Below are 20,901 nucleotides of genomic sequence, written 5' to 3'. Positions count from 1 at the left end.
TCTGCACCAAGCAATCCGGATTAAGAAGCCCATCAAGACCAAGTTCCGCTTGCCAGTTTTTAACTGGACAGCACTGAAGCCCAACCAGATCAGCGGCACGGTCTTCAGTGAACTGGATGATGAAAAGATCTTGGAGGTGAGGGAAACCGAGAAGTTAGTGCTGGCATGAGTAGAGATGATAAATGCATAATTTCGTAACTGATTCTCCTTCATAGTTCACAGCCTGTTGTTTCTGTTATCTGTTAGGCTATCGTGGAACTGAAGCTCTAATGCTGAGTAAAAAAATAGTCTGCTGTTCAGTTTGAGTGAGAGAAGGAAAAGTTGTCAGTCTGACTGGTAGTAGAACTACAAGTAGGATTGGGAAGATAACCCATATGACGAAAGCCAAAGCCAAAGATTAGAGGCTAAAGGAAGGGCTTAGAGTAGAGAATGGACTGAGAATAAGAACCTGGGAGAATGGCAAATAACTTCTACAGGTTGTAATCTGCCCAGAGTTGCTATTGTGAGATGGGTAGCCATATAAATTGAAGGAAGGAAGCAAGCTTGAAGATAGGCAAAAAGTATTATTGGCAGAAGGTGGGTGCTAGCAGCAATAATGGAGCAGCAAAAACAAACATTATTGCTTGATTTGAATTGTACTGAATGTTCACATTTGTCTGCTCCAATTCTGCCTACAAATGGAGCAGATAGCAGGATTCTTCGATTGCAACTTGCAACAGCCCTTGAATAGGTATGGAACCCATTTCTACCCAATCCTAGTGTGTTATTGGAGCACTTGGTTTCCAAAATATGCTGTATGATTTTAATATGTGGTATATGCCCAGAACACCAAAAATACCAAGAAGTAAAAGGCAAGCTATGACTCTTGGACTCCTCTTCCCATTTTTCCAAGGACCTTGACCTGGACAAGTTTGAGGAGCTCTTTAAGACCAAGGCACAGGGCCCCGCCATTGATCTTCTTTGCTCTAAAAACAAGGCATCGCACAAAGCAGTCAACAAAGTGACCCTGTTGGAGGCCAACCGGGCCAAGAACCTTGCCATCACGTTGCGTAAGGCAGGCAGGACCACAGAGGAGATCTGCAAAGCCATCCACACGTGAGCATCCCTCTGTGGTGCTTTTCCTAACCACCAGCCTTTGGTTTTCCTTCTTGAGAGGCAGCCTTTTTCTCTGTCTAGGATTGTATTTCTGCAGGCCTAGTCAGTAGGGGGCCATGTCATGTGCAAATAGCAGGTCAGGCAGGAGGAAGAGTAGGTGATCCTAAAGCAAAAAAATAGGTGGGGTGCTTTTCTCTTTCTTTCTGATACACTCTTTTTTCCTTATCTCTCTAACAACCACTTTCTTCCTCACACAGCTGACTGTCAAGATGAAGACAGATCACTCTTTCCTTAACTAGGGCTTTGGAAATTAAGTTACAGGTTACATGGAGTTAGAGTGGGTAGAGGTTGCCCACTCCTATGTGAGAGCATCACTGAATGTTGAGAGAGTATCTCCCTCTGCAGCCTTTGCCCATCAGCACCCAGATGCTCCATCTCTGATAGAGGGACTTTCTTCATTGTGTCTTCTTTTAGGTTTGACCTGAAGACATTACCGGTGGACTTTGTGGAGTGCCTCATGCGCTTTCTGCCAACAGAGAATGAGGTCAAACTGCTACGCCAGTATGAGAAGGAGCGGAAGCCAGTGGAGGAATTGTCGGATGAGGACCGCTTCATGCTGCACTTCAGCAAAGTGGAGCGCCTGACCCAGCGCATGGCCATTATGGCTTTCCTGGGCAACTTCAGCGAAAACATCCAGATGCTCATGCCGGTATGGGACGTCTCCCCTCTGTGGGAGCCAGAACTCTTGAGTAGCCCAAAGAGACAAGTTATGTCTTGTTTTGGAGCTGGTACAATTGCAATGATATGGCCTTAAGCGGTACCAAGTTTGAGGGGACTCTTTTCTGAGTAAATGTGCATAGGATGGGACAGGATGTGCTCGAGGTTGATCTTTCTATTTCCTCTGCTCCAGGAGGCAAGTTGTGTGCCTATAATGACACTATGGCATATAGTGATAATGTGGAATGTCATAGAATGATAATTCTGCTGTCCTTTTAAAAATCTGTACTTTACGGGCTGGGCTGCCTTGCAAGACTGGGGACACAAGCCGGTGGGGATAGTTCTAGAGTAGATTACAAGTTTTGATTGCCTCAGGTGCAACTTGAGATCTTCAGATCTAGGAAAGGCTGAGAAAAACCTTATCCTTGAGATCACACAGAATTGTTGTCTAGGGATGGAGAAGGCATGGGGGTAGGCGGTCCATTGATTGTGTTCACTCAGTTCTCATGCTTTCTTGATGCGCTCAAAGAGATCTTGTTCCAGTGAGGTGTGGTTCTACTTATGTTCCCAAATGATCAACTTTTCTCCCCTGTACAAATCTGCGTACAGTATCCATCATTCTTCCTTCCTACTAGTTGCATTGACCTTTCCTCAGGGAAGGATCCCAAGCAATTAAAAACAAGACAATAACAGTTTAAATCATGCCCAAATTTCTGTATCTGCCAAAGGAATTTACTCCTCTACAAAATACAAGAAGTATTCAGGTGCTATACCAACAATAATACTATTATGACCTTTTGGTTTTTGCCTCTTATAGCAACTCAGTGCCATTATTGCTGCCTCGGCGTCCGTCAAATCGTCACAGAAGCTCAAGCGAATGCTAGAGGTAGGTCAGTGGGCTGGCATGAATGTACTTAACAATGGAAAGTTGGTAAAAGCCACCATTTACTTCACAGACTCTTTATTTTTGGAATGCTAGAATTCAACCCTGATGAAGTAAAGAAGCTAACAAAAGAGAGCCTCTGAGTCTGTGAAAGGTTTACCTCCTTTTACTGCTCAGAAGCTGTAAGCCAGTGTTGTCCAAACTTGGCCACTTTAAGATGAGTGGACTTCAACTCCCAGAATTCCCCAGCCAGCCATGTTGAAGTCCACTCATCTTAAAGTGGCCAAGTTTGGACAACACTGGCTTACAGCTTCTGAGTTGGAAAGTGGTTTCCACACAGAAAATCCACCCCAGGCTCTCGTGCCCTAAGCTTCATTGGCTGGAGTTTTCCCTTGCTTCTGGTATCCTAGGTTGACTTCTCCTTCTCTCCCCACAGATCATCCTGGCCCTTGGCAACTACATGAACAGCAGCAAACGCGGCTCTGTTTACGGGTTCAAACTGCAGAGTCTGGACCTGGTAAGGGAAGAGGGATGAAAAGGGGCCATATAGTATGATCCATATGTCTGTAAAAAGTAGTCATCTGGTTTTGCTTAGAGGTATCCTGAGGAGGAGGAGGTTAGTAATTAATGTCCTGCCACAATGTATAGCATTGTGCATCTTTTTACACTACCCATGCCTCTGAATTCTAACAAGTGAATGCATTTCCCCCAGGGCATCCCATGTCATCCATGTCCATGTCCATGCCCATGCATGTAACTAAGCAGATGAGATTGTTTGTGTTCACATGCACATAGGCTTTCTGCCTGTCTAAAGTTTGCACACACTGATGCTGATATCTTGATATTCTGTTCTTCCTTATTTCTGTCCTGAAAGCTGTTGGACACCAAGTCAACCGACCGGAAGCTGACTCTCCTACATTTCATTGCCATGATGGTGAAGGAGAAATACTCTGAGTTGAGCACCTTCTGGCAGGAACTGCACTTTGTGGAAAAAGCAGCTGCAGGTAAAGGGTTCCCTCAACATGGGCCAAGGCAACCATAAATGCCAACTTTGTTTCACCCAGGTCTCAGTGAGGACCCCTTGAGTTGCTTTATCTCCAGCCTCTCCTTCATACACAAGATCAGCAGCGTTTACATCATCTAGAGATCATGTGCACTTTCTGTGTATGCACAAGCTCCTGGCTTTGACTTACAGTACTGGAAGAATCATGATCTGACTTGTAACTTCCTGCAGTCTTATGTAATATACCCCATAATGTGTGAAACAGGTGTTGCTATATATCAGTTAGCATGCAGATTGTTACCAGAAAGGGTGATGGGGAAGCAAGGCAGGCACTAAGCAGACTGATAGGTGTGCTGGTACGTGTGTGTGTGTGTGTATGGAATATAATAGGAAACTGAATTTCCTGTTGCTAAGTCACTCAGATTAAAAAGTGGATTTGAGACTAAAGCTTTCTAACAACTTAGAGAATGGTGGCCCTCCAGAGAGGTTGGGCAACGATATTTGCTTGCAGTGATCCTGGAGCTGATGGGAGTTGGCATCCACCATTCAGATCTGGAGGGTTAAGGAGCTCCATGCCCCCGCTGAATAGGGACAGATCAGTCCTATTGGTCACGGGGTCTCCTGACAGCTGCTGCTCTATCAGCTTGAGACTGGCTGCAGTAAACCACAGCTTTCTGTCCTGGAGATCAGCTGTGCTAATGCACAGAGAAAGCTGTCTGGGTTTCTTTTTGTAGGATTCAGCAGGCTTCCGCCAATTTGCTGGGTTCAGGTGACACAACTGACACGTTCTGCCACTCCCCCTGTGTAAATGACTTATCAAGTGACCCAGCGGAGTTCAAACTAATCTGAAGCTGCCCCAGTGATATCAGGAGCAGCCTTCTCGGCCACTGTTCCAGACTTTGTTGTGCAGCATGCTAGATGTAATTCTTTTGCAGCCCTAAAATGATAACATAAACAGCTTTGATGGAGTTGGCGATGCCTTGTAACAGCTGGTACATGGAGCAGAGGGGGTGCAATTCAGAGGAGAGAGTGACAGAGAAGCCCAATTGCGCAGGGCTGCTGTGCAGGTGGCTGGAAGAGAGGGCTAAGCCTAGCAATCTTCTCTTCTGGGTTTGCATAACATAAACAAGCTGGGATGAGGTAAGTGACTCAAAACTAACCAGGATTCTGACTGCTGTGAAAATGAGGTTTCTGATTGATTCACACAGTATGCTGGATCTTTCAAGGTCTAGGTTAACCAAGTTTTGTGAACCCAGCTCATTTCAGTACGCACACAAGATCAAAAGGTTTACTTCTGAAGATGAAAAGGTTTACTTTTCCTTGGTGTCTATGAATGGTTTATAACCAGTGGCATGCTGATAAATGTATAACCACCAACTCTGCTGGCTCCATTGCTGCTGCCAGCCGCTAAACAGCTGATTGATGTGCTAGGCGTCGTGGCTCAGCTCTGCTCTCAACTGACTTGCAAAATTCTGAAAATTTAACAGTTGGCTCTCACGAGCTGGTACGAGCTGGCTCCAGCACACCATGGTTTATAACAAAACTTTCTATGTGCTCAGTGAGGAATTCACAGTACAGCTCATTATACAACCTGCCTCCCCCTCCCTCTGACAGACTTCCCATGCAATTCTGTGAGGGGGTGGAGTCAGTCTGTAGCATCTCAGGAAAGCCTCAGTGCCCCAACTGGGAGCTCTGGGAAGTGTTGTGTCAATACATTTGAAGGGTCCAGAGTGGGAAAGGCCATGTTTATGTAAGCTGGAGTGAGAGATGATTGGGGAACAGACTATACAGAATCCATGCTTGTTTTTAATTAGTGCATGTATATCTGTGTACCATTATTAATGGACAAGGTTCTTTGATGAGTAATGTACACAAAGATCACTGATCTTGAGAAGGTTGAATGTTGAGAATGGGAGTGGGAGATGGAAAGAGGTGAGGACAAGAAGTGATACATCAAGGAGAGATGTAGAAGGGCTAAAGAATTAAGCCAAATACTTAAAAGACAGTTTTATGTTTCTCAAATTATGTTGACTTGCGGCTTTTTGAAAGGAAGTGTAATGGAATTCAGTTCTTTGAGCAGTAGGAACTATAAAATATATTATTAATAAACTAGTGTAGCAATATACAACAGAGCAGCTTTAACAGAATCCTGGGAGTCATCATCTGGAGCTACAGTAAATGCAAAAGGCATGACTTGCACTTAGAACTACAGTATCAGGTACCTCTGAGCACATTTTAATCCTAGGATTTTCTTCAGTATCAGAACCCAGTTGACTTTATGCTTGAACTTTGTGCTTGGTTATTCAAAATGTTCTGCCTTTCCAGTCTAATTTGGGCTGGGGGTGGATGGGTATAATTTTATTCCCCCAAAGATCTACCTGTAGATCCTGATACACCATCTGCCCATCCCTGGCACAGAACCTGAATGCCTCCTGTGAGCCTATAAACTCATTCAAAATTCTTCAACCCAAGTTGCCCTGAGACCAATCTGGTGACTTCCCTTACGCTACAGTGTCCCTGGAGAACGTGTTGCTGGACGTGAAGGAGCTGGGGCGTGGGATGGAGCTGATTCGGCGGGAATGCAGTTTACACGAACATAGTATCCTGCGTAACTTCTTGAGTGCCAATGAGGGGAAGTTGGACCGACTCCAGAAAGATGCTAAGACTGCAGAGGTGAGTGGAGGGGCAACCGGATGGCAGGGATTAATGGAGAAAAGTCTTCAAGAGCTTGCAACCAAAGCTTTGCTTCTCTGTGCTGCTGAATCACTCAAGTGCATGAAGTTGGTATATGTACTCCATATACTGAGTGCACACCAGACTATGTATGAAAATCTTGCTATGTGTGATTTTGCAGATACATTTAGTGCCAGACTGGACAAAATCCACATTTGCTCAAGTATTTGTTCCTGCTCATACTCTTGTGCAGAAGGTCAGATTTATGTGAAGAAATTGATGCCTTTTCATTATTATTGTTGGAAAATGCTGGTCTGTTGTGCAGACTAAATTACACACAGCAGAGGTTTGGGTTTGCAGGGCTTGTGTAGAGGTGGTGGTTTCAGCGCTCAGGCCTGAAAGTACTGGCAGCTAGGCTTGACAGCCTTCTCATTCTACAGCAAATGTGAAGGCAAGACAGAAGCTACTATTTCATTCGCCCTTTTTTCCTGTTGTGATAGGAGGCCTACAACACGGTTGTGCGCTATTTTGGTGAGAGCCCCAAGACGACACCGCCCTCTGTTTTCTTTCCGGTCTTTGCACGTTTCATCAGATCCTACAAGGTGAGGGTTGGGAAATGGAGATTCTAGATCAGTGTCTTTCAATTCCCCATGCTGGCTGGGGAATTCTGGGAGTTGAAGTCCATACCTCTTAAAGTTGCCAAGGTTGAAAGACACTGATCTAGATGGCTGCTTTAGAAGCAACAGAACTGCATGCTTTATCCTGCATGAATTTGGGAGCCCTCAAATCATCATCAGTATCTACCACTGAGCTCTTCTTGACATGATCCAAGAGAAAGCAGCTTTGGCTGGGACTAGGCATGGCCAGTGAATAAGGGAATTAGTATTTCCTCCCTGCATGGTCCAACTAGTCTCTTTCCACTGATTGAACAGCACCTGTGCCAGGCCTTGGGTGACCACTCCTCTCACCCAAGCAGCTTTCCAAAATGTTAGCCTCCCCAAAGCATCTTCCAGAGCAACTATCGTCTGCATTAATCGCAGACTTTTCTCCCTTGCTGGGGGAAGCCATCACAGGTCTAGGTTCATTGCTGACAAGCCCAGCCCAGAATGCCTGTGAAAGAAGAAGAGAGTGGCAGGCAGGTTGGCAGGGAAACCAGATGGAGGGGGAGAGATGGTTTCTTTAAGTGAAAATGCACTCAAGTCAGGGAGTGCAATGAGCCTGGGCCTTTATGGAGAACAGTGGCATAGAGCTAGCTCTCTTATATCACTGGATTCCTAGGGAAGGTCAGGAAAATATAGGTCAGTGGTATTAATATTAATATCCCAGCTTAAACTGCTCACAGTTGTTTCTCTGAGTAGTGATTCCAATGGAATAGAGAATCAGGGCCTGATGTATTCACATAGCTCTTGCTGCAAGCGGAGGCCCTTGAGGGAGCCACGTGCCCTTTCAAAACTTGTTAGTACATTTATCATGGCGAGGCCTTTCCTGCTTCATCTGAAACAGACACAACAAAGCAAATGTACTAGATTACCAGACCTAGGTTTGTCAGAAATGGGGTCAGTGATTCACTTTAAAAAGCCTATGTTATAGGGAAATAGAAGAAAGTCTTCTTATATAGGAGTAGTTTGACAATTGAGGTTTCCAAGAAAAAACAGGAGAAATGCCTGCCATGAATTTCCTTAGCCTTCTTCAGCCTGGCATCTTCAGATGTGTGGAATTACAGCTGCCATCAGTTCTGGCCAGATTAACCCTCTCCTACAATGGCCCATTGAGGTGCAGGTAAAACCCACCAGGTGTATTTCATAGGGGAACTTGGCTTTCCACAGTCTGGACCAAATGTTCTTGCCTGCTGCCCATTATTTGGCTATATAAATGGTAATAACCATATGAAGAAAGCCAGGGGTTCAGGGATAAAGTGTTTTTTTAACAGAAAACACACACACACACACACACTAGAGATAAAGTACTTGCTCTGTACGCAGAAAATCTCAGGTTCAGTCCTAGCATCTCCAGATAAAACAATCTGAGATAGCAGTTGGGCTGGAATAAAAGTTGTCCAGTCTGAGACCTTGGAGGACCAACTGCCCACTGGAATAGGTCCAGTTGAGCTAGATTCCATCTTTATGTCCACTCTGCTTGCCTGGTCATTGACCAAGTACTTCTCTACCCCACAGTTGCACTGTTCCTTCTCTTTCAGGATGCAGAGCAAGAGAATGAACTGCGCAAGAAGCAGGAACAGGCCCAAAGGGAGCAGGCATTGGCCCAAGAAGCCAAGAGGCTGGAGAAGGTAAGAGGCAAGACATTATCTGGTATGGTCAGCAACAGTCAGAGGTGGGGTGTCAGCTCCCAGGAGGACTCCTCCATCATTACGTCTCAGGGACTTTGGTACATCTTCAACTTGCTTGTAATATATTTTAGCTTGGAGGTTCTATCGTCAGAGTATCAGCTGCTGTTCTTGGGTGTTGTCTCAGGAGAGAATGGAAGGGCATCTAGCAAAGCATGGGATGCTTCACTGGAAGAGACGCAGCATGCACCATCTGGACTTGCTTCTGCAATGGGCATTTTGTTAGGTTTCTGCTTCTGGGTTTTGTGGCATAGTCATTGGTTCCTCATTAAAGCGGTGCTACCTTCCCATGGTTTTCTATCAATGGTGGGGTAGAAATCATCAGAAATATAGCTATTTCAGCCTGGGCTACCTACTTGTCTGAAAATCTACTCACAGGGAAAGAGTCTCGGCCTTCTGATTCCAAGGGCAGACATAAACCTCTCCTTGGTGGTAGAGTGTCTTGTGAAGTTGCTCGTGCAGGGTGTTAGTCTGATGTTAGTCTGTATTTGACATCAAAGTAGATAATGCCAGTCTGGTTGGACATTATCTGACTCAGTTATGTAGTACATCGTGTTGTGAATGAAAGAAAACAGTAGTGACAGGTTGCGTGGACACATGGTAAATCCCAATTTGGATTTCTGGATGGCTGTACCTGCTTTTGGGTCAGTCACAAAGCAGGATGTGTGGTGGCCAGGCTGGGTGGTGTCTTCTGCTTTTTTCTCTTAATCCTTGACCAGCCCCAGTTGTCTTTGCAGCGCAACAAATGGCAGCAGCAAGAGTTAATTGCTGAGCTGAGGCGGCGCCAAGCCAAGGACCACCGGCCTGTCTATGAAGGCAAAGATGGGACCATTGAGGATATTATTACAGGTAACTCCTGTTCCTGGCATATTAATTTCCTTTGCTGGGCTCAGATTCTTCCAGGGAAAATTTCACCATGGTGCTGGAAAAGGAAGAAGGAGACCTGCCACTTACAGCATACTTGGGTAGTAGGGTCCTCTTAACCCTATCCCAGGGCCTTTCTAATCCTCATTACCCCTTTATTTATTTTTGTATCTTATGTAATCTCTGTGAGAACTGAAGAAGAAATGTTTGAACGTACCAGCATCTCTCGTTCACTCCACTGTGTCCATCCGTAAAGTAAAATAACAGCAATGACAGTGCGTGTGGTGGGCTCTTAAATACTCTTCTTCCTAACAACTGTGAGAGAATGCATACAGAAGACTTATTCTAGTTTCAGTCAGAATAAGGGTTGTAACAGCTGAACCTAAGAAAAGAGCAAGATGAAGTTCTCAGAAACACAATTGCTCTGTTCAAGGCCAGCTTTGGTGCCTCTTCAGGGTAGGAATTGTTGGCCCTATCCTGGTCATAGTTCCACAGTACAACTAGTAATAAATCAGATGCCAGTTGTAGTCCCTTCAGTGCAAAAGAATACAAGGAATAATTTCAGTAGCCTTGACAATGTTGCTCTCTTGCTGCACGTAGCATAGTAATGCATTCCCCCAGTAATGCGTGATCTGTCATGTAGACAGGTAATCCTTGCTTAACAACCACTTGTTCAGCAACTGTTCAAAGTAACAACAGTGCTGAACAAGTGGTTGTTAGGACCAATCCTCAAAGTTATGACCATTGCAGCGCCCCTGCGGTCACATGATCGCAATCCGGGTGCTCAGTAACTGGCCTGGATTTACAACTGTTGCAGCATCCCCGCATCACACAATTGCAATTTCCAACCTTTCCTGCCAGCTTCCCACAAACAAAGTCAATTGGGAAGCTGGCAGGAAGTCAGAAATTGCAATCACATGAGGTCCTCGCTTAACGACCCGCAGTGATTCGCTTAACGACAGCAATTGGAGCCTGTTGGGATTGCTGTCACTGAGCGATGCAGTCACATGATGTTGCGGTTTACAACCTCATTGCTTAGTAATGGAAATTCTGGTCCCAATTGCTGTCTTTAAGTGAGGACTACTTGTACCAGAGATGGCCAGCCTCAGTAGTCTTGAGTGGCACCCTGTTGTCTGGGTAGTGGGGCCAGAATTACAGGTAGTCCTTGTTCAGCAACTGCCTCATTTAGTGTCTGTTTGCAGTTATGACAGTCATGAAAGAATTAACTTTACAACCAATCCTCACATTTACGACCTTCGCAGGTCTGTAAGCACAGTTGTGGTTTTGCTTAGTAACTGCTTCGCTTAACAACCAAGTTGCCAGTTCCAATTGTGATAGCTAAACAAGGTTTACCAGTATATTTTAATGTATGATTTAACCATCTTACATTGAGTCAGGCTTCAAAATCATGCAGGCCCCAGACTAACAGGGGAATAGGTTGATTTAAGATGCATTTCAGAAAACACCCATCCTGAACAAAAGCATGGTTGAATCAAAAAGCCCAAGAGAGCAGTGAAACCAATGGCTGAGGCTTCTGTGGCAACAGTTTTGTAGGCAAGAGAATTTCTGCACGTGCAACTTTTCCAGCCCTGCCTGACAAAACTGCTTCCCTTGCCTATATTTTCAATAAAGTTCCAGGAGTTTCGTTCCCTTCAGCGCTTTTTGTCACTTTCTGGGGATCAGTAGGTGTCCTACCATGAGTCAACTGTTGGGCTGCTAAGTCTGGGCTACAGAAATCTGCCCAACCCCCAGATGGTGGCAAAAATCCTGACGTCTAGATTTTTGCAGCTGAGGTCTGGTAGGCCTGATCAGTTGCAGTCCCTGGCAGCAGATGGCCTTAAAGGCCTACTTTACTGTGTGTCCCAGAGGCCCACAGCTCTCTCCTTACCACCCATCTTATTCTGCTGCTTCCACATCACTACAATTTTAGGCCTTGAGATGGTGAGCAACTGCTGTGAGAAGAGTCTCTGGCTGATCAAAGAACTGCCAAAGCAGCTGCCGCTCAGCTCCTACAAGGGGTTGTAGGTGCTCCCCAAGAAGTCTGACTTTGGAGTCTTCTCAGAGCAGCTGCTGAGAGCTTCATATTAACATGAAGGAGTGGCAGCAGCCATGGGGGTACGGAAGGTGCTGTTAGCAGTAGTCCTGATTGCTGAGGTCCCCCCTCTCCTATCCTGTGTGTGAGAAGTATATGTTTGTGTGGGTGAGTGTGTGTGTTGGAGAGAGAGTGGGGAGGAGAGAGAGAAAGAAAGACAATGAGGATGAAATGGAATGAACTGAGTGTCTCCCAGACCACCCACCTGAAAGGTGTTAAAATCAGACTGTCCTATCATGCTTGCAGTGTGCATAAACTTGCTTATTAGGGCAAGAAAAAAAACAGGGCAGAGGGCAAACATTGCTTTTCCCCTCTCTTCTTTGGGAGCAGGCAGGCAAGCGGAATGATCTGTTTCTCCTGTGCAGAGGATGTCTTCCAAGCCAGCTCTGATGTGATGGAATCTTGGCTTGGCTGCCTGCCCCATAAGAATGGAAACGCCAGCTCTCGAGCGCTGAGCGCATCCCTTTTGGCGGCTGTGGCCTTGTGGTCCACGGTGTATGTCTCTGAGTGCCATTACAGACCATTTGTATAGTAAGCTGTGCACTGCATATCGAGCAATCTGATGTCTGTATGTCTCTGTCCATCCTTCCCCTCCCATCCCACAGTGCTGAAGAGTGTCCCCTTCACTGCCCGCACAGCGAAGCGGGGCTCTCGCTTTTTCTGCGAGCCATCTCACCACGAGGAGCCCAACTGTTAGCTCCACTCACCCCCCATCAAAGGTACCCACTCTGCAACGCCAGTTGCTCCTCTTCCGCATGCAGCTCCTCCTCTCCCACGGAGCCTGAGAATCTCCTCTTGCGTGCCTTGCCGTCTCCTCCCATGGGCTCAGGGCTTCTCAACGTCTTCCTCTCGATCTGCTCCTCTTCCCCAGAACCCCCCCTCTGTGCAGGAACAGAATCGCCCTGTGGAATTGGCCACATTGCTTAGAAATCCCAACAGCAGCTGATGCCGCTGGGAGCTGTTCTGCCCTCAGTGCCCCGGAGCAAGTCGGGGGTTGAGCAAAAGAAAGGAGAACTTCAGCAGGGACAGCTTTACCATCTCCCCACATGATGCCCTGCCCTTGCCAGAATCCCTCCCGCCAGGCCCTTATGGGAAAGATTCCATTTCCCCTTTGGTGTTGGGTCAGACCAGTGCCTTGATTATCATAATTACTCATTTTCAGATTTCTTTCCTGCTAACTTGCTAGTAGTTTTGAAAGGAAGTGCTAAATACTTGTAAGCCACCTACAGTCACTTATACAGTGAGATGGGCGGCATATAAATTTGATTAATAAAATATAAATAAATAAAAATAAAAAAAAATAATATCGACTTTAAAAGAAGCACCGAGCCCTCCTAAAAAAAAATGGTTGATGCCCCCTTCCCCTTCACTGTTGAGAATCCCTGCACAGACTCAGAGGGAGCATCCTGTATCTCTTATTCCTGCATGGTTGGCATGGCAAAGTTACCCCGGACATCCTCTCATGATTGCATGTTTCTGGCTTTAGTCTGTTCCCAGGATCACCTTATCACACTAATACGGTATAGTAGCTTACTAAATCCACCCTGGGTTTAGAGGGGCTGGGGCTGGGGCTGGGGCTGGGGCTGGGGCTGGGTAGCTGGTTCAAGGCTGCTGCTGAAATACTCACTGGGGATGGAAACGGCATCTGCTAAGTGCATAATCAAGAAAGCCATCACAACACTGTCCCCCAAACCAGATTCTGCTGGACTTCAACTGGAGGCCAAAGTGTGCTGGTGGCAAATTGTTTTGCTAAAGTTAGACTGCATCAGTTCAGACTGCAGATGCAGGATCGGTATGTTTTAAGTATTCACTTAGGACAAAGTATCCTCCTGCCATGAAGAAAAAGAGTGTGCTGGGGTAACTAAGTTGAAGCATTTGCTGTGACTTTCTAGCCTTCAGCTTGATCATTGGGATTCTAGCCCTTGACTAGAATGGATGCTGATTGACACCAGTCAGGCTTAAACTCGTATTTCTACTCGATGCAGCCATACAATTAAGTGCTCGCCTCATAGCCAAAGGAACAGGTTAGTAGAAGGTGAACCAGATGGCAGAGAAGGGACGAAGAGCTCTGGTCTTTGACACCCACTGTAGAAATACAGCAGGCTATTGGAGGAGAGGAGGGAAGCATTTTCTTTCCCTTTTCTGCCACCCAGCTCCCAAGGCGGTCTCGAATGGAAAGGAAGGAAGAGAAGGAAAGCGATCTTAGTCATGTCCAATTGAGTCCCTTTGAGTTCAGGGCAGTTCACGCCCAGAAAACAAAGTAAAGGATTGCAGCCTAAGTTTGTGTTTTTGAGAAAGAGGAGCCGAAACTAGCATGATGAATGTCCTGGCTTGTGGCTTGCATAGTTAATGAATCCACTGATCTTCCAGACCACCTGCTGAGTCATCTTTTGGCTGAGCCTGCTTTTGAATCGAAAGAGGCAGAAAAACGCTTCCGATTTCTGAAGGAACCTCTTCAGCGTTTTGTCTTTTTCCATATAAGGACTGACTATGCAAAGTGGGCCCAAAGCAGAAAAAGTTAAGACAGAGTCTCACTAAAAAGAGGGAAATGAAGTCCCTTAACGGAGTTCAGGTCACAGCTGATGGGAAAGGCCCCTCCTCAGCTTGAGATCTTAGGCTGGGCTAGTGGGCTAGGTCTGCATCCCTAATAAGCAGCATGCAGTATGATGATTATGAACATCCAGGCAAATCTGCACTTCAGATCTGGCCCTAAGCTTAGGAGTTGGCCTTGTGTCAGTTGCCCTCTTTCTCCTTCTGTGTCTGCAACAGGAGGGGAGGTGATTCTGAGCTACTTTTCAGGTTCTTTTCAGATTGTCACAATCCAGCAAACAAGGCCCAGTGGGCAATATTTTTCCAATCTTTATGGACTCCTAGAATGTCTTGTGTGGATAGAAAATAGCTTCTCTTCTCCTCTCCATTGCCTTGATTTGGCCTAATTTTTGTTCTTATTGTCTCCATAGCAGCAAGAACCATTTGCCTCTAGTTCCCCCTCAATTCATCCACAGCAGTGGGTAAGAAGACAGCTCTCTGAAGTCCTGGAGCCTAATTTCTGCTTTGCTGCCTACATGGGATACCAACAAGCAAACATTTGTACTTGGGGCACAAAGTGAAGAGATAGCCTTGGCAGTTGCCCATCCCCAACTGATATTTTGCTCACCACTTCCTTCTGGTGGAGGAAGGTGGAAGTCTTGTCTTCTTTTTAGACAAGAGGAAGACATCTATAAGGGGAAGGTGTTGGCTCTTGTATGCTTTCTGTAAAGCCAAATACTTCCCTGGGGGCTGGGGGGTTTAGCCTTGGTGGGTTGTGAAAGGTCTTCTGGGGACCTGAGCAGTGGTTTTGCCATCTGCCTTCTTCCACCCCTGTGGCAGCTAAACAAACTAATTTCAGACACCATCACTAGCTCTCCCTTGCTCACGGACTCCCTGGGGATGCTCAGCTTCCTTCCTAACAATTATTTTTCCTCCGGTAGATTCCTACATGCCCTGCCTTTCCAACTGGCGAATGCTGCACTCCGGTGGCCCAGACCTTGTTCTTTTTTGCCAAAGAAGCAACTTCCGTTCTTTCAAAGACTTTCAACTGAAGGATCCAAGGGACATTTAAGAAGTGCCTTCTGCGACAGTATTATTCTTACTCTCTTATAATTTAAGATGTATTTTTTAATCTGTACATACATGATCCTTCCTACCAGTCCCTTGCTCCTGCTGCCCCTCACGGAGTCAACTCAGACAGATGGGACTGTTCTGGCTTTTGAGAAGGGCCTCGGGCCAGCAGGAGCCTGACACCCTCCTCTAGCGCCTCAAGCTTCAAGCATCCAAACCAGAATTGCACTTTGACCTTTCAACTTGTCTTTAATGGATGGAGACAATGAGCACTATCATTGCTAGGCCCTGATGTGTTGCAGCAGGGAAAATCAATCTCTGGTAGTAGGCCTTTGTATACAGATCAGGTCTTGTGGAAAAGCATTAGTTTTTTTCAGGCGCGGTCTTCTGCAATTGTGTGGTTTTCTCAGAACAGGCTGGGAGTTGGCACTGGGGAGTTTAACAGCTAGGCCTTGGTGGCCTTGGAAAACCACTGGAACCTTTCTTCCAAAGGGAAAATATAATCAGACCAAAGTCTTATGTCTCAACTGGACAAAAGTAACTGTGTTGATACAGCAGGGAAATTATACTGACTAGCCAGCCCTTGGGGATCTCAAGAAAAATCCTGGGTAGGTTACCGGCTATCTCAATGTTTTAGAAAGTCTTACAATTTTCCAAAGGATCAAATTCTGCTTCCTATTTGTATGTGGCATGTTCTACTCAGTTCTTTTTACAGTTGGTGGACCAAATATTCTCCAAACGAAATCAAGCAACGCTTCTTGAAGCCTTCAAAATAAGCAGAAATTAAGTTACTTGTGAAGGTTATCCCTGATGAATTTAGCCCAAGACATTTTGATTCATGAATGAAATGGAGACTGTTTTAATTCATTAATGAAGGATGAAAATGGCATTGTTCCCCACCATCAGAGAAAGAACAATGGACAGAATTCACTGAACTTCTTCAGTGTAAGCCTTTTGAAATGAAGGGAATTCCTCATAATTTCAGGAAATCCTGCACTGAAGAACTTCTCTATAAATATTACCTCATGGCTGGATTGATTCAACCTAGTAACTGAATTAACCCATTTTCTGGATTTGTATAATATGTTGAACCAGAAACTATGGGATAGGATCACATAGCTTGCTAAGCCACAAAAAAGCCTAGTTGAGGTGAAGGCTAACCAAACTTAGCAATTTATGCCAATGTAGCAACTGAATCTTGAACTAACTTGTTTATGAATACTGTGTGAGCCAAGGGATTGAACTCATTGATCTCCCACTCCTCCAGCTTTAAGGTTGTTCATAGATAGCTGTTTCATATCACTACAGGTTGGAACCATCTCTAACTCAACATACATTTGCAATAATTATTATGCTGATTGAAACTAGGCTTACCATTTCAGCCGTGATGCTTTGAGACAATCAAGTCTAGCTTCTCTTAACTTGCCTGAAAACATACCTTCCAACCAAAGATTTTGAAGTATTACAGCTTAGGATAAAGCCATTTGACATTGATTAGGTTCTTCAACTGCTTTTAATTCAGAGAACCAACTTGACTCCTTTTGTGTTTTATGGCACTTTTTGCAGCTAGGAAGTAAATAGGGTTAAAAGATGCTTAAATAGACCAGTCTTCAACTTGGTGCCATCCAGACATGTTGGACTACCCTTTCAGTTGAGTCAGCATGGCTGATTTACTTGGAGAACATCAGGTTGGGGAAAGTTGATACAAAGCTTAATCCACCAAAGAGATCTTTAGATGGAGCTGGCTCCACTCTAGTATTATGAAGCTGTCTCTGCTTCTGAAGCCTAATCTAGAGGGGATCTCTTACTATTCTCATCTTATGGAAGTTTATGAACTATGATTTTAGCTTTACATAAGAGCATTTGCATAACAGATTGCCCCAATATGATGTGGCCCTTATCAGATGGGAAGATAATTGGGATTACTAAACAGCTTTGATGTCCTGGTCAATTACACAAGAGGTCTATTGGATCAGGCACACCTGAAACTATAGAGCATTCATCTCGCTGAAAGTATCCTCTGCATAGACTTTCTGTATTAAACTGTGCCAAAGAATTACATTGGTTCCTGCAAGTAATCCAGTGCCTTATGCTGAAACTGGAGGTGGGCTGCATTGGGCCCTCCAGGGCCTTTGGTGCAGCCCTCCATGAATGTACCCAGCCTCTTTGATCATGCGTTTTTTACTTATGTTGTAATAGCTGTTTATTCTTCAGCGTCCTCTCAGTGTAAAGGGTACTTCTGAACTGAGAGGGCTCTATGGTTGCTCAGTCTGCTAGGAAAACCAGGGCACGGGTTGTACTCTTGTTAAATCAGGAAGGGGAAAAGGATGTCTTCTGAACTGCCCAGCAATTTTAGTTGCACTGAGATTGCTGAGATGGGAGACTTTGTGGTGTGTGCACTGAGGTGGATACAACTAGGTGGGTGTAGCCTTCATCCATGCAGCCCTCAGGACCACAAAGCCTCAGCCTGTGCACCCAACAAAAGTGTGGCTCTCTGGCAGGTTTAGCACTCTTGTTAGATTTCTGACTGTGGATCTGAATCTTGTCCCTAAGGCCTGTGGTTTAGGAGATGGCTCTGCATTCCAGGGGAGATCAGTGGCTCTGCCAAGCACATGTTTTGCACTGGCGAAAATTCCAGGCTCTACCCTGAGAATGATCTCCGGTAGGAGGCTGGGAAAAATAGCTTTCTCTGTGATTCTGGAGAGCTGCTGCAAAAGCTGAGGGTGCTGGGTAATGCGAGGCCAGTGGTATGGCTTTATGATGCTTTCCTGCACATAAAGGGAGGGCCACTTAGGAGAGGCACAGGACTGCAGCCTTAGGATGAGATTCCCCCCAAAGTTTAGAACAGGGCACAACAGAGGTGAATGGATTGTACAGTGTTGGCACTTTGCGGAATGGAACTCTTGATTCCTTTTCCTTCCTCTCCTTCCCTCCCTCCCTCCCTCCTGTTCCTTTCCTTTCCTTTCCTTTCCTTTCCTTTCCTTTCCTTTCCTTTCCTTTCCTTTCTTCCCTCCCTCCCTCCCTTGCCACATGTTAGACTTCCTCATTCTATTCCTTCTGTGACAGTGTATGGAAAAAGGTTTTTTGGCTTTTATTTCTGGCCTCTTGATATCAAAATCTGATTTTGAGTAAACTCTCCTCAAACATTAAACACGGTATTCAAAATTCTAGTATCATTTGGAGGAAATTAGCAATATGGTTAAGATATAATCTCCCACTAGCCAAATAAGTATTAGCTATCTCTACTTTGGAGGAGTGGGGGAATTATGCTACATTATAATCACTTTGGGTTCTCTCAATCAAAGATGTATCTGCCTCTTAAACCTGTGAACACAAGTTAAATTGTGACTAGCCATCTTTATGGACTATTGATAAAGATCCTTACCTCTTCATCCACTGCAGTGTTTATAAATACAAAAACCACTGGTTTAGGGACACTTCCACTGAAAGCAATCACATTAACCTGCTTAAAAGGGGTTATGTATCTAACCCCCTAAAGTGATTATTATAATTTCATCAATGTATAACTCTGTTCCTGGCCTCTGTGGTTATCTTCTCTGTGTGCCTTGTTGCAAAGAGCAAAACTAAATATGCCAAGGAAACTGGCACTCCCCCGTTTCCACCCATTCTTGTTGATGGGATAAACACAGAATGGGTGGGACCTCTACACCCTTTCTGCTTATTCCTGATAGCGTTGTCCTAACCTTAGTGCTCTTTCTATGTATTTGCACTCCTGACCCACTAAGCAAACTACGTTAAGAATTGCCTTGCTGGTTGACACACAAAATCCTATTCCCAATTGTGGCCATCCAGATGTTACCTAAAAGCTCATGGCTCTATGTTTACAATCCTTAATCAAGCCTTGTGACTAGTAAAATATTGTTTCAGATGCCCACATGCCCTCTGAGACCAGGCAGTAAAAGAGCTAAACTACAAAGATCCTTGTACCTGTATGTATGGGATTGACACAGGCGAATAGTGTGCAGGATTGACTGAGAAGAGTAAGTTAAACAATGAGATCGTGGGGACCACAAGCAGCCAAACTTGTGAACATGTGCCAAAAGGAAGCATGACTGGAATCTAAGAACATTGGATTGGAACATTTGCTAGGTAACATCTTGGTGAGGGCTGAGAAGTGAGCAATGCATTCAAGGTCAGTCAAAAAGCTTGAGAAGGGCTGCCTTATTCTCAAGCCCTTGGACAAGGGGTGTGAGCAAATTGGAAATAGCGTTGCAAAGGTTTGGGGGTCAGCATTATCCCTAGGTAGCTCCTCTAAAGGCAGCTTTTCAGCATGGTGCCCCAGGCAGAGCTGTAAAGCTCATGACATCAACACCCATGCAGTTATTTGGTTCAGGGTTTCTTCACTCTCAGTTACTACTTTAACTACTTAGCTGAGCTTGCAAGGAGATCCAGAGACCAAGGACTCATTCACACCTGGATGCTCAACACCATCATGCGTGTTTTTAGGTTGCTTTCCCATATTCACTTGGAGATAAATCACCCTGAACACAACAGTGTCGATTTTGAAGTAGGCTGGCATAGAGTTGCATTGTGAATGCGAACCCAACGCATCATCTCAAATGATGGCCTAAAGCCATACATTGATTGTATGAACATGCATATATTTTGCGTGACCAATGCGTCCTAACTTTAATAGCACCACAGCTTATTCCTTACAGAATGACAAGAGCTTTATACCATTCCTTCATCCAAGGGGCTCAGGGTACTGTACTGTATGCAGTTATTGGAGACAACCAACAGGGCAAATTATGCCCTGCTTCTGTGCTTCCAAGATACATCTGGATGGCTGCACTTGGCAACAAGATGATGGGTGTCTCCCTGAGAGATGTCTACAACAAAGTGGTCCTCTTCAGAGAACAGTGGCATTGTAAAAACAATCAATAAAAGCAAGGCATGCACAATTTTCTAGAGGACATGCTACAATCAGTGGCCACTGGACTTTTTGCCTGGCACAAGGGCCAAGCATCGTGGCTTCCTGCTGTGGTGCAGCCAAAGGCCAAAAGATGCTCTGCCCTTCAGAATATTTGCTTTTTCTAGCATGAGAACTTAAGATCCAGCTCCTAAAATGAAAACCAGCAAGTGTGAAAATGTCCTTAGAAATAAGAATGAACCTGACACTATTTCAGTGCTAAGTGGAAAGCCCGGGGAGAAGGTTGGGGTTGTAGCCACTTTGATTTCTGGAACAAACACTAGTATTTTCCCCCAATAAACCAAATGGGACCAATTCTCCTCTGCCTTCTCCCAAAAGTTTTTGACCCTGTTAATGGCAACGCTAATTCCAAGCAGGCAGGGTATTCCTGCTATTGCTTCTGGACCGTTTACAGCATATTCACTTCAGCGTAGTCCTTTTGTGTAGCTAGATGTAACTTTTTTGTACATGTGAAAATTATTGACTATACTGTAAGCCAGTGCCTTCCTCCCTCTTGAACTGTACAGAATTTCTACTAATGGGAGAAGGGGAAAAATAAAACAGAACCAAAGCCTACATACCTTTGCATTTGTGGTCTATGAATGTGTCTTTTTGCTTCCCTGGTTTGCATTCTTCTTCCCCCAAACTTACACTAGTGCTTATTTGAGAAATGCTGAATGGAGCACGTTTGTGGGCTTTG

General features: G+C 45.1%; 1 protein-coding gene across 4 annotated transcripts in view; it reads left to right on the top strand.

Moving 5' to 3' along the window:
* The window catches only part of FMNL3 (formin like 3), an 88,201-nt gene extending 67,330 nt beyond the window's left edge, over nt 1-20,871 (top strand). Inside the window, exons 16-28 of one of the 4 annotated variants that reach the window (XR_015795696.1) lie at nt 12-136; nt 893-1,095; nt 1,570-1,804; nt 2,630-2,698; nt 3,132-3,212; nt 3,570-3,699; nt 6,211-6,371; nt 6,872-6,973; nt 8,569-8,658; nt 9,453-9,564; nt 12,277-12,390; nt 14,632-14,682; nt 15,142-20,867. Coding sequence is in view for 3 of the 4 variants with exons in the window: in XM_088138117.1 (XP_087994243.1) it covers nt 12-136; nt 893-1,095; nt 1,570-1,804; nt 2,630-2,698; nt 3,132-3,212; nt 3,570-3,699; nt 6,211-6,371; nt 6,872-6,973; nt 8,569-8,658; nt 9,453-9,564; nt 12,277-12,368 (1,400 nt within the window). In the remaining variant the exon portion in view is untranslated. Of the gene's footprint in view, nt 1-11; nt 137-892; nt 1,096-1,569; nt 1,805-2,629; nt 2,699-3,131; nt 3,213-3,569; nt 3,700-6,210; nt 6,372-6,871; nt 6,974-8,568; nt 8,659-9,452; nt 9,565-12,276; nt 12,391-14,631 lie in introns of all 4 variants that reach the window. The other 3 variants (XM_088138117.1, XM_007421242.4, XM_088138119.1) reach the window with 3 other exon arrangements.
* Nucleotides 20,872-20,901: the final 30 nt, after the last annotated feature.

This window comes from Python bivittatus, unplaced genomic scaffold (genome assembly GCF_059951505.1).
Source record: "Python bivittatus isolate LINGU-HERP-01145 unplaced genomic scaffold, Pbiv_v1 ctg000220_np1212, whole genome shotgun sequence".
Lineage (NCBI taxonomy): Eukaryota > Metazoa > Chordata > Lepidosauria > Squamata > Pythonidae > Python > Python bivittatus.
Note: the sequence above shows the minus strand (reverse complement) of the source record. Positions and strands in the feature narration are given on the sequence as shown.